At 40.1% G+C, this 13370-nt stretch overlaps 1 protein-coding gene across 1 annotated transcript in view; it reads left to right on the top strand.

The window, feature by feature from the left end:
• Positions 1-13370, top strand: part of dnah5 (dynein, axonemal, heavy chain 5) — an 86780-nt gene that overhangs the window by 56118 nt on the left and 17292 nt on the right. Inside the window, exons 66-76 of the mRNA XM_069143218.1 lie at positions 915-1118; positions 1762-1941; positions 4507-4644; positions 5705-5840; positions 6147-6328; positions 7149-7283; positions 8042-8197; positions 9187-9369; positions 10933-11037; positions 11510-11648; positions 12459-12573. Of these exons, the coding sequence (XP_068999319.1) occupies positions 915-1118; positions 1762-1941; positions 4507-4644; positions 5705-5840; positions 6147-6328; positions 7149-7283; positions 8042-8197; positions 9187-9369; positions 10933-11037; positions 11510-11648; positions 12459-12573 (1673 nt within the window). The remainder of the gene's footprint in view (positions 1-914; positions 1119-1761; positions 1942-4506; positions 4645-5704; positions 5841-6146; positions 6329-7148; positions 7284-8041; positions 8198-9186; positions 9370-10932; positions 11038-11509; positions 11649-12458; positions 12574-13370) is intronic.

The following is a 13370-nucleotide window of genomic DNA, read 5'->3' as shown; positions in this document are numbered from 1 at the left end:
TTTCGTAAAAGTAGTATGTATTTATTTTGCCAGAAGGTCATGAGATTTACACTTTGTGTGTTCATATCTCACTAACTGACTACAATCTGCCCATATTTTCTGTTAAAATGCACAAAGGGGATTTTTGTAAGTATTGTTTTACAGCAGCAATATTCATTACTGATGCACAATAGCAGTAATAGCTGGGAATAAGTCACAGAGGCTGGAGTTCCTACAGGATGCTTTTCTTTCATGTTAGAGAACACTATCATTGTATAATATTTCAACAGTGGCTGCCTTGCACAGGAATCTCCACAAAGCTGACTGGCTAGCAGAAAACTAAAATACAGTAGCCACAATTGCATTTTTATAGTACATACTGTAGAATGTAACTAAATGATTTGCTTGTAACCCTGTTGAGACATTTCCATGAGAAGCGGAGGATAATAGAGGAGCTTGGTGACAGTAGAAGTACATGATAAACCAGATTGTCTGCTGGCTGAATGTCTTGTGGAAGATTCACTTTGGACTTGGGCTAAATGGAAATGGAACAGGGAGGAAAGAGCAGAAATGAGTCAAGCAGGCAGGCAGCCTGATGAAGCAGCCAAACAACTCTCACTGGGACGTTTTCTTTACACTTCTGCTGTCTCTCATTTTAATCAGTCCCCTGAGATGATTCCATGTCCCCCTCTGCTGAACGCCTCTCATTCTGTTGGAATTTACACTTAATTTGATGTTGTATTTCACTGTCTCTTTTTGTCAGTTCCTCTGGTTGCATTTCCTACAGCACACACTGCCTTCTTTACAGTATATGCTCAAATGAAAACAAGTTATTTTTCTTTGTTCTCATCACAGTTATTCTCTCTCTAATCACCTTACAACACGACATGTGTTGAAATTGATCTCCTCTGTTTCCTCTGTCTTTGCCCACACAGACAATCAAGCCATCAGACATTGCCACTGTGCGAACACTTGGCCGGCCGCCTCACCTCATTATGCGGATCATGGACTGCGTGCTGCTGCTCTTCCAGAGGCGGGTCAACACCGTGAAAATGGACACAGAGAAGAACTGTAACACTCCGTCCTGGCAGGAATCCCTAAAGCTCATGACGGCTGGAAACTTCCTGGGCAGCCTGCAGGTGCACTTACCAATATCCAATTTGTACAGTTGAGATCTAATTAAAGTGTAGATGCTGTCATTAAACTGCTCAAATATAGCTTAAAACACATGATTTAGGAGATATACCTTTGTGGCTCATGTATTAATTTACTGTACTGAACATAAAAGAAGGTAAAATCATTGTACTGTACATGCGTTAGTGAGGGACCAGACTGAACTCCAAGGAAGTCATATGGAAGGGATTATTACCTTCTCTTCCATCAAAATCAGTTATAGTTTCTTATGTTCAAAATTATTCTGAAAATATACAGGATGACCATGATCTTATCTCGGTGTGTATTTACCAAAATAAGATGACTCCTGGAAAAAAAAAATGTAGATTTTGTTCAATAACGTCCTCTCTTCCTTTTTCCCCTCTCCATCTTTTAATACCTGAACTTTTCCCAGTCTTTCTCTCTCAATCCAAATCGTTTTACTCAAATTTCATGCTGTTTTAATTTCATGTAGTTTTGCATTCCATGTTTTTAGATTCCGATAGAGTTCATGTGTGGCTGATAAGTATATTATTTGTGTCCAGGCTAAAATAAGTCCCAGTTCCTTTCTTTCAATTAAAACTGCCCCACACCCGTTCCCCTTTTTCTGCCTCTTCCTTTCTCTTGAAGCAATTCCCCAAAGACACCATTAATGAGGAAATGGTGGAGCTGCTGCAGCCTTATTTTAAAATGCCTGACTACAACATCGAAACAGCGAAGAGGGTGTGTGGCAATGTGGCCGGCCTTGCATCATGGACCAAAGCCATGGCCTCCTTCTTCTCCATCAACAAGGAAGTCTTGCCCTTGAAGGTAACATCGAGTGTTGTAGATTTAGCACAGTGGTTTGTGTTTCTAGACAGTATGCAGCACAAAATCTTTTTTTTTAATAAAAGTTATTCTTTTTGGTTGAAAGCATTATACAGAAATGGATATATATCAAGCTGCTAAAATCCCTTGTACTGAGACAGGCAGTGTGATAGAACCATCATCATCACCCTAATAAATGTATAGCAGTTGTGTGCACACACTCCCTGGGTAAAATCCATGCTCTCCAACTCTTCCATTCTGATAAATAAAAAACACTTGGAGGAGAGTGGTTGTTTCTCTGCAGGAACGCCCCAGGCTACACAAAATAGCACAGACTGTCTCTGATTTAAAAATGATTTTTTAAAAATTATTCTCACATTTTGGCAGCGACAATTTGTGGACAGTGGAGGTAATAGAAGTGCCACAAATTTGAGGAAGGATTAGGCTTTTATCGACAGATCATGAGCGCACAAATACAAAAAAGATAAAACTGGGTGCATCTCAAGTCAAGTTTTATGGGTCTTTTTTAAATTTAATCCCTTTATACAAACCAAGAAATGGATTTTCCCATGCAGACAGCTTAATCATGAAACTCACTGTCCTCATCACGGTCACAAAGTGGAGACCTGATTGGGGCACTGAAAGATCATACTAATTAGTATCTGACCATTTAGATATTATCCTCTATATTGTAGGATGAAATAAGTTTGATTTTCTGTGTGTGAGATCAGAATTTACTCGTCATTTTATTTAGAAATCTGGCATTAGTAAAAGGCAACATCAAAGTCACACCAATGTAAAGATTTGAGATGAATGAACTTGAGAAACTCTTCTGACTTTCGACAACATAAGAAACGAGATGTTCTGATTTCTACAGTAAACACTGTGTTTACACACACAGCTACAAACACAAACTACTTGACTAATACGGCACCATACATATCTATACTCTCACAGCACTTGGATTATGTAAGATATATTCACTAGCTAATAGCTGTTTTCACCCTGCTAGTTTAACCCAGTGAATTCATGCAAATGTCCCAAAACCTTTTTGAAAAAAGTCTTCACTGTTATTATTTCTCATAATGACAAAATGGACAGTCTAAAGAACAGCAGACAGGACCATTATTGGTGTATACTATGAAACACCAGAATTTCTTTTAGAGTGCACTGTGAAGGTCAGTCTTTTATGTCTATGACTGTCCTTTATAGAGGTTCTTCCATTCAAGGCTTTCATGAACACAAAGCAAATATGAATTTGAATAAGGTAGGATCTCAATGATCATTCTGTCAGGTCACATATTTTGAAAGCGAATGTCCGATGTGTTACAATCTTTAAAAAGCTAACTGATGCAATTTTTTTTTTTTTTTTTGCCGAGTTCACCAACAACATTGCCTGATGATAAAACTCTAATTTCACATCTGTCTGTGTCTTCTTCTTTTTTATCTAATTTCTTCCCCCTTGTTAGCTAGTCTCATTTTCAGTCTTGTTTTTTTTGCATCTGCAACGTTTAATTTTCTCCATCCTCTCTCCACCATCATGTTTCTGCTCACCCCACCCATATCTCACTCCCTTTCCACTTTCCCTTGTTCCATCTCTCACAATTTGCTTTCCTCTCTCTTCTGCTTCTCTCATTTTCTCTCTTGCGCAAACAAACAAACATATTCTGTTTTTCTCATATTCTCTACAACCCTCACGAGAACCGCTCGCTTCTCTGCTTTGATCCTGACCTTTAGCTAAAGTGTGGAACACAGCCTAGCAAATTGATTTTCTGGTTTCCAGCTCAGTGATGGCCTCCATCTAAGCTGGCCAGTTAGACTCTCAGCCGGCGATACAGTTGGACAGACAGACAGGCAGAAAGACAAGCAGGGATGGTCCTCTCAGATGCCAATTAATATTAAATGAAAGCACCCGACTTCCTCGTCCCGAGCCACGCAAACACACCCAGACGCACACACACTAAGGAAACACCACAACATTTCTGTGAATCTCTGTCCCTAAACCTCTGTGCTTTTTCCACAGCCTCAGTTCTACCCAGAAAATATCCTTTTTTCCTACCGCTGTCATCTTTCAGACTCTTTCTTCCTCTTTTGGCCTTCCAGTCAGCTCTCCACCACTGTTTAGCTCCAGTTTCTCTCTACCTCCCTCAGGTTCTCTTGTAAATCTCTATTCTTGCATCTGCAGTTTGATTCTTAAAGCTGTCTTTACACTTCTAAAGTCTTAATAAAAGATGTACTTCCGACCTTGCCACCTCCCTGCTTATTTTATGCTATCTGTCACGACCTGAGCTGAAACATTTTCTGAAGTATTTAATCAGTTCATCTCTCTAAATTGAGAGTTTCCTCCATTATTTTTCCATAAAAAGCATTCACTCCCAACACCACTCTCTCCTTTTCTTTCAAATCGTTCACATTGTCACCTCGTTTGGTCTTTCATCATTTTCTCCATCTTCCACAGCCTCATCACAAGAAAACTGACTATGAACCCTGCAGGGTTTTATGTGCAATGAAAGCATCTCAGATCTCTCTCTCTTCTTCTCTCCATCTTTCCCTTCTCTGTTTTTTTAGGCTAACTTGGCAGTGCAGCAGAATCGTCTGGCCATAGCTAATGTGGATCTTCAGAAAGCCCAGGCTGAGCTGGATGCCAAGCAGGCAGAGCTGGATGTGGTACAGGGGGAGTATGAGAAGGCTATGATGGAGAAACAGGTCAACCGCTTTACTAACTTAATCAAAAAACAACTATGAAATCAGTTTACCACTCAATCAAAGAGCAGTATGTGCTTAAAAAAACAAACCAATTACATCATGTCCAATAAAGCAGATGTGACATTCATTCTTTATGGTATATTGCTGCTTCTGCATATGGAACTTTATGCCTTTATCATTTACTTGGAAAAATTTCCACTGGAGCCACTGAAGTGATATAATCATAATACAATGAATTTTGCTTAGGTAGGATTGAATAGCACATAACATTAAACTCTTAAGCCTGGATCCAAACGGGTGATCCAATTACCTACATAATTCACCTGCTGTGCTGTACAATAGTTTGAATTCCTACAGTAAAGCTGTCTTTGTGCTGCCTTGGTTCAATTCATAATGTCCTAGAACAATGTCTGTCCCAGGTCTCTCCTGTCCTTTTTACAGCAGCATGTTTCGTGAACACAAGTGCTAAACATTGTGTCTATTGTATGAGAAGGTGGGCATTGAAATATGTGGTAATTAAAGTAGTTTAAGAAATCAGGACTGCCCAAGTTGACTCTTATAATTTTGTGATTGAGACACAGAGCTGTTCATCTCCAGCAAGACTTTTGGGGCTCAGACAGAAACTGTTGATTTTCACTCGCTCTTTAATAAAGGGAAAGCCTAAACGGGTCTTTATTAAAGAAACAGAAATTATTGACTGCTAAGGATAATTTTGAGTTTAAATGAACCCAGCCTTCATTTTTTTGGACTGAGGCACCTGAGGGATATCCACAATGAGATAAAGATAGCATGCAAGTATATGTGTTTTTTGTCATCTGCGTATCAGCAATCCCACGTGTGTATCCTATTGTAGTGGGATTAGAGACCATCTTAAATCCAAAGGAATTGTTCATATAAAAGTTCACTCTTTGTCCATATACACTGACATAAAGAGGGGTATAAATCCATACAGATGTACAGAGAATAAATGGATGAATAAGAGTTGGATGGACAGACAGACAGACAAAGCTGAACAGACACATCAACCTACTGACCTGTTTTCCGGGCCCTCTCCCATCAGGCACTGCTGGAGGATGCTGAACGCTGCAGACACAAGATGCAGACAGCATCCAGCCTCATCAGCGGTCTCGCTGGCGAGAAGGAGAGATGGACGGAACAGAGCAAAGAGTTTGCTGCCCTAACCAAGCGTCTTGTGGGTGGGTATCATAAAGCTTTCAAAATGTAACCATGGCAGCAGAGAGATGTACTAATTAATGCTCTATCATTCATAGTATTGAGGTTTGGTTGGGTGATTAGCAAATAAAGTTACACTTGGAGAACTAGCCTAAAGGCATCATTTCAAAAACACATGCTAATCCTTCAATTATCAGCATTGTGGTGAAAATATTACTGTTTGACTGGACAATTAATTCCTAATACGGACTTGCTTCATCTGATTGTGCTGAGACTTCACCAGTATTTAAGTGTGACCTCATAACAACACCTGTGTCGTCCCGATCCAGGTGATGTTCTGCTGGCCACAGCGTTCCTTTCTTACTCCGGACCATTTAATCAGGAGTTTCGTAATCTGCTCCTGAGTGACTGGCAGCGAGAGTTGAAGCAGCGCTGCATCCCATTTGGCAACAACCTCAATGTGACCGAGCTGCTCATTGATGCGCCCACTGTTAGTGAGTGGAACCTACAGGTCAGTGATCCATTTAGTTTACTGCTACCAAAGAGCCTTTTTAGTGCTTATTGATGTAGAATATACAGTATGTGATAACTCTGTACTGTAAAATGTTAATCTAGTTGATCTATTGTACCTGGAAGACTGCAGTTAAAGACTGTGATAGGTACTTAAGTATTGATAATCAGCTTCCTTCTTTGTAGCATAAATGTATCTATTATTTGGATGTTTGCCATGACTAAATCACATACTCGACAGTGAAGTTAAATGAATTACAATCATATACTGTAAATAAAAGCAGCTTCCAGGTCTGAAAAAGGAGGCCGATGCGGAAGTGTGTAAAACTCCAATACCACGGAGGGCCACTAGGTGTTGGCTCTAAAAAGGCTCTGGCTCCATAGACTCCCTTTCAACATCTCTCATGAAATACAAAATCAATACATTTTCCACTTGTCATTTTGGTGTTATTTGCTAAAGTCACTGTTTTTTTTATATTGTTTACTCGCAGTCCATCTGAAAATAATCCCCTCATTAATTTGAAATTAGCCCTAAAAAAAAAATGTTTCTGGGGTAGTGTCTGTTTGATTGACAGGCCTGTGGTGCAGACAGGTTTCAGCTGTTGGTGGGCGGGGCATAGTTTCCTTGGGTTCCCAATCAGACTGAGTCAGATCCACTGCTGCTCAGCTCATCCATATATGCAACTCAAGGCTTTACAACGGCATAGGCTTCACTGTTGGTTGCCGGTTGATTTGAATACTTGAAATAAAAAGAAGTGATTTATGTTGATGTTAATTACTTAGGATTGAGCCTCACCCATCATTCATCTTCTGTCTTACAGGGGCTCCCCAATGATGACCTGTCCATCCACAACGGCATCATTGTGACCAAAGCGGCTCGCTTCCCCCTCCTTATTGACCCACAGACACAGGGAAAAATGTGGATCAAAAACAAAGAGGCCAGGAGTGAACTGCAGGTTCGGCATTTTTTCAACTGTGTTGGTTTGATGAGTACTTTCCATTAACTTTTTACCAAAACTATCCCCACCCTAGGTCCATATTTCAATATCAGTGTGTTTTATGCTTCTTTTTCTGAGTTACATATCTCTTTACAATATAAAGGATTTCTTTAATTTTTCTGAATCCTCCATGTCAGTTCTGATTGTTAGTGGTCTCTAAAATCTTTACATTGCTTGATAGTAATAATAGTCAGAGTTTCTCAGATTCCGCAGCATTCTGTTTGCCCTTCCATTTCCATTGACCAAGTTGCACAGCATACTGGAAAAAGAAGTGTAAAACCCTGCAGGCGTAATAAGCTCAGCCAAGGTCACTGGCTCAATTAGGGGCAATCTCTGAGCTGAGAGAATGCATTCTGCAATCCTATTATGAGTATCCTGAAGATGCATTTCCCGTAGGTTTCAACCTTTTCTACAAATTACATCATCAGACCTACTGGATTTATTTTCATAAGGTTTTCTAAAAATGGCTCGCTTTAAAACTGGTGTATTATTAGCTTGAGTAGTCACAGTCCCCAGACAGAGGTTGGCCTACGTAGCTTTGAGAGAATGACAGAGAAACCAAACACGTCTCCCTTATTTGACAGAATCAGATGCACTCCCCTCTCTGTTTCATAGATGGGTGATTGACTTGCCAATTTATCATCAGCTTCTGACCCCCGTACATATTGAAATCACACAGTTAGCATTTTTAAACATGTTCACTTTTCTGATCTCAGATCACCTCACTGAACCATAAGTACTTCAAGAACCACCTCGAGGACAGTTTGTCTCTTGGACGCCCCCTTTTGATTGAGGATGTCGGGGAGGAGTTGGACCCCGCGCTTGACAACATCCTCGAGAAAAACTTCATCAAAACTGGCTCCACTTACAAGGTAAAATGGCAAAACAAACCGACTGAGACTCTCGTGTACCGGATTTCTTTATCCGTTAGTTAGAAGAGTTTGAAATGCGGACAGGTGTGTTTTGAGTGCTTGTGAGAGGCATGATGGGAGCGTGCCAGCACCTCCAAGCCATGCCAAGTGTCCCAACTGTACGACACAGGTTGGAAAGCTCAGACAGCATACATACTCACACTGTGATAAGTCTGGTAATCTTATTAGATTTTTTTTTCAAATAAAGGCATTTTTTCTGTTTCTCATTATCGCCTGTTAACTTCTGGCTGTGGCTGATGCTGGATAGTCAACAGCTGACACTGCAGCTGCTTCCCCTCTCACTCACACACATGCATCAAACAAAAAAATACAACACACACACACACACACACACACACACACACACACACACACACACACACACACACACACACACACACACACACACACACACACACACACACACCATGTGGTTATTGCAAGTAAGCACAGACAAAAGTCTCTTGCCTACTTAATAACCCGATTAGAGGTGTGTGTCTCCCTCCTACCGCTCCCTGAAAAGCTTTAGTTTCTATTAATATCCTGGTGTGAGGAGGAAGTGAAGGTGTCGACGGCTCCAGGGAAAAACCAGCAGATGGATAATTAGAAGTTATACTGCCACGAGTAATTAACTGCTGATCAGGGCAAATGTAGGCACACATCCATGCACATGCACACACTTGTACCATATAGACAGGAAATGTTTCTGAGCAGCTTGTCCTGCAAAGTGTTTATCATGTCTGTCGTGTTGTTTCTTTAGTTCATAACAAATAAGTCCTGGAGTTGTTGTCTTGAAGTGGTTTAGGGGAGATTTGGCTGAATAATCAAGATAAATAACATGTATTTGTGATACATATGCATGTGTGTAGGTATTTTGTGATGCTCTTCATGCTGGTATTGTGTGGATAGTTGATATTCTAACTGATAATGAAAATGCCTTCCTTTTGCAGGTGAAAGTTGGTGACAAAGAGGTGGATGTGATGAAGGGCTTTCGTCTATATATGACCACTAAACTGCCTAACCCGGCTTACACTCCCGAAATCAGTGCTCGCTCCTCCATCATTGACTTCACTGTCACTATGAGAGGCTTGGAGGACCAGCTGCTGGGCAGAGTCATCCTCACTGAGAAGCAGGTATGCTCAAACAAAATGGTGGCCACTGTATACATAATTTAGGGACTTATTTAAATTAAGTTATAATGTTCTATTATATCATTGCTAATTAGTTTGAGTCCCAGTATGTTCCCACACAAAGGATGTACCACTGACTTAATGCTATTTGTGTAGATCCTTCTTGTCCCTCGAAAAGCTCTTGGAGACCATTTAAATGCAGCCGCCCCACTGTGTACCTAATTTTCTCTCTCTAGCGAGCACAAACTGTGACAATATAACTCGGAGGTCATTATCGCCCTGTGAATATAGAACATGGCAATCATTATGCTCTTAGACACAGACAGTGTGAAGAAACAACCAGTCACCCAGAAATAGTCTTCACATGCATCAATAGCAGATACACACACAAAGACACACACATCTAAAGCGTCAGTGACTTGACTCATTCATACTCATACAATAGTGCATTATAAATGCACCAATGCAGAGGACGCATTGATTGTCACTCTGAAAAGACTGCAGAGAAGCAATTTTCTCCCTGGTAATGGCTGATCATAGAATGAAAGATTTATGCCAGATGAGAGGAGTAGCTTCTTATCTGTGTACTAAATATGGATTTAATCATAATGGGAGCTGAAGCTACTTTCTCAGCAATAAAACCTGCTGCTTTCATGAGCTCAACATCATTGTTGAGTCATTTACTTTCACTTTATGTCTCAGTTTATAACCACACTCTGCTGTCTTGACAATATTTATTTTCTCTGTAAAGCCCATTTAATTCATGTAATGTATTCACTTACATTCAGGGCATGGCGCTGTTACTGTGTGGTGTTATCAAAAGGCTGAAGTGTCAGGCTTTAAGGCACTGTGAAAATCATATTTGCCTGTTATTAAAGATTTTATTTTTTTTATTTTTTTAAATATGAATAAGAAGAGCATTTATCCTAAAACCTCAGAAAAAAAAACTGCTTTATGAAAGCCTTTCATCTGAATTGTAGTAGCATTGTGATTGGTTTAAAATCCACCTGTCAGCGTGACAGAAGTGGTAACTTTTTAATCAAATTATTTTAACCCTGTAAATGGCAGCGTGTTTAATATGACTCTCACCGTCATATTAAAGACGCTGCCATTTACAGGGTTAAAATAGCCACAGCCACTAATGACCAAACCGTCATTTGGTTCGGATGACAAGATAAGTCCTACAAGTGCTTTACTATCATGTTGGCCACTCTCAGGCCTGAATGTTAACTTACAGTATGTCACAATCTAAAATGCCTTTATCTTACTGGTCAAATTCTTGCTCCACAGGTGAAAAACCTTTCGATTTTAATGACCCGCAGCTGACCTGCAGCTTTATAACCTATATGTACGTGTGTGTGTGTGTGTGTGTGTGTGTGCATGTGTGTGTGTGTGTGTGTGTGTGTGCGTGCATGCGTGTGTGTGTGTGTGTGTGTGTGTGCGCGTGTGCGTGTGTGTGCGTGTGTGCATGTGTGTGTGTGTGTGTGCGTGTGTGTGCGTGTGTGTGCGTGTGTGTGTGTGTGTGTGTGCGCGCATGTGTGTGTGTGTGTGTGTGTGTGTAACCAGGAATTGGAGAAGGAGAGGACAAACCTCTTGGAAGATGTGACATCTAACAAGAGAAAGATGAAGGAACTGGAGGACAACCTGCTCTACCGACTGACCAGCACACAGGCAAGAAATACATCTTTAAATTATGATGTATTTTAAACATCATTTAGACATAGAAATTTAGAAATGAAAAACAGCATTGCCTCCAACTGAATTAGGGAAATGGGCATGTGACATTTCTTAGTGTGTAAACTGGAGCAGTGTCGGGACCAAGTTCTATAAATTCTTCTTATCTTTTAATTTGTAAAAGCAGTTTGTCTCATTCTTTGTGCTTTCTTGCTTGATAAAAGTATGAAAAATGGACTGGTGATACAGTCTATGCTGGAAAATATGCTCATCTGGATTACATCTAAATGTTGACTAACAAGTTTGTTTCACAATGAAAGTTGCACAAAATTGAGTTCACCCAGTGCAAGAATCATAGAAAAAATATAAATATTTTTCAGTTTTATCTTTAATTCTGAATTCAATTACCAAAGTTATGTTTCCATTTTCATTGTTTTTCTAACTTTCTCTTATAAATATGTTTTTGTAGGGTTCACTGGTGGATGATGAGAGTCTGATTCTCGTTCTTAGCAACACAAAGCGCACAGCTGAGGAGGTCACTCAGAAACTTTTGATTGCTGCCGAGACCGAGATCCAGATCAATGCAGCCAGAGAGGAGTACCGACCAGGTAACAGCCGCCTCAAAGACACAACTTACACTGTTTTGGTTATTTACTCTGGTCGGTCACAGTGTGTCTGCCAGATGTAAGTCAACAATCCATTGACTGTAAATAAATGTGGCAGTAGCTTCTGGGTCTGAAAAATGAGGCCAATACAGAACTGCCTTAAACTGCAATACCACCAAGGGCCCCTAGGGGTCGGCTCTAAAAAGCCTCTGGCTCCATAGACTCCCATTTAATTCCTCTCATTAAATAAAAGCGACAATACATTTTTTTTTACAAGTTTTATGGTGTTGTAAGCAAAAGTCCCTCTTTCTTACTTGTTTTCTGGCTGTCCATCTGAAAATAATCCCATCATTAATAAGAAAATAGGCCTCAAAAAGATGTGTTTTTGGGAGTGTGTCTGTTTGATTGACAGGCCGGTGGTGCAGGATTTCCAATCAGATTGAGTCAGATCCACCACTTGCTCCCCTCAGATCGTCCAAATATGGTCATTTCTGGCTCCAAACTGCTCTGAACTCGCAAGACGGTGACGTCACTGTTGGTTGTAGTTTTGGTAATTCAGTAATTTGAGTAATTCAGGTCAAGCAGTGACCATCATGTGTCAATCTGTGTTAAACTGATAACAGATATTTTGATTCACTTCATCATCATGAATTTTATACTCGGTGGGCGCGCTTGAGGCCTTTGTGCAAAGAAACATTGATTTAATTCATGAAAAGAGGAAACAGTCAACAGACACAATATTCAGAAAGTTATTCCTTCACAGTCTAGCTTGTTTTGCACATTTTGTGCCCGTGTGTTTGTGTGTGTTTTCAGTGGCCACAAGGGGCAGCATCCTGTACTTCCTGATCACAGAGATGAGCATGGTGAACGTCATGTATCAGACCTCTCTGAGACAGTTCCTGGGCCTCTTTGACCTTTCTCTGGCAAGGTGAGAATCCTCTGGCATTTATAATTTTCTGCTCTCTATAATGAATCGGTTTGCCCTTTAAAGACGTAGTTTATCCCGAAAATGAAATTCATTTTTATTGTGACACTTGTGTTGGTTGAAACATGTTTATGCCCATAGCGAGGGATCCTTTGCAGCTGGCCCATGAGTGTTTCTCCTCTCATTGTGTTTTTCCCACTCTCAGACAAGGATTTGTTTTTGTTTTCGGCATCGTTAGTTGCACTTTCTAGGCGACTGAATCTGATTAGGATGCAGACATCCATGATGCTATATTAACTTTTCCCAAAACACAGATTTTCAGAAAGGGCAAAATTATATTAATGTGTATTAAAGCCAGACATTTCCTATCTGTACCCCAACACCTTCATCCTACCTTATTTGTCTGCTGTTTTTCTACTTGGTCCACATTTCAACACAGTAACTACAGCAGGGAAGTGATGCTCCTTATGTTATGTTTTACCAAATGTTAGAATTGTACACAGAGCACATTGGAACAGTATGATTAAAAAATACAAAGTGGAAAATCAAATTGCATGTAATTGCCAAGATGTCTAGGTATACATTTTTTGGTGCTAACTTACAATTACTATTTACTTCTCATTATTATGCCTTTGTAACAAAAAGAAGCTTTGTGCTCTTTGCTTCCCGAATGAGGAATTATTTTGTTGTTTGTGTTGTCTACATACATGACCGTTGTTCAGGGTGATGTGGAGGTGATGACTCCTGAATATTGTTGAAATCCTAAAAATGGTAGAGTAGCATCACAATAAAGCTGTTTA

Source organism: Embiotoca jacksoni, unplaced genomic scaffold, assembly GCF_022577435.1.
Source record: "Embiotoca jacksoni isolate LCO1_2020_lvr unplaced genomic scaffold, fEmbJac1.0.p SCAF_11, whole genome shotgun sequence".
In the NCBI taxonomy this organism is placed as follows: Eukaryota; Metazoa; Chordata; class Actinopteri; family Embiotocidae; genus Embiotoca; species Embiotoca jacksoni.
The sequence above is the reverse complement of the archived record's forward strand: the minus strand, read 5'-3'. Positions and strand labels throughout refer to the sequence as shown.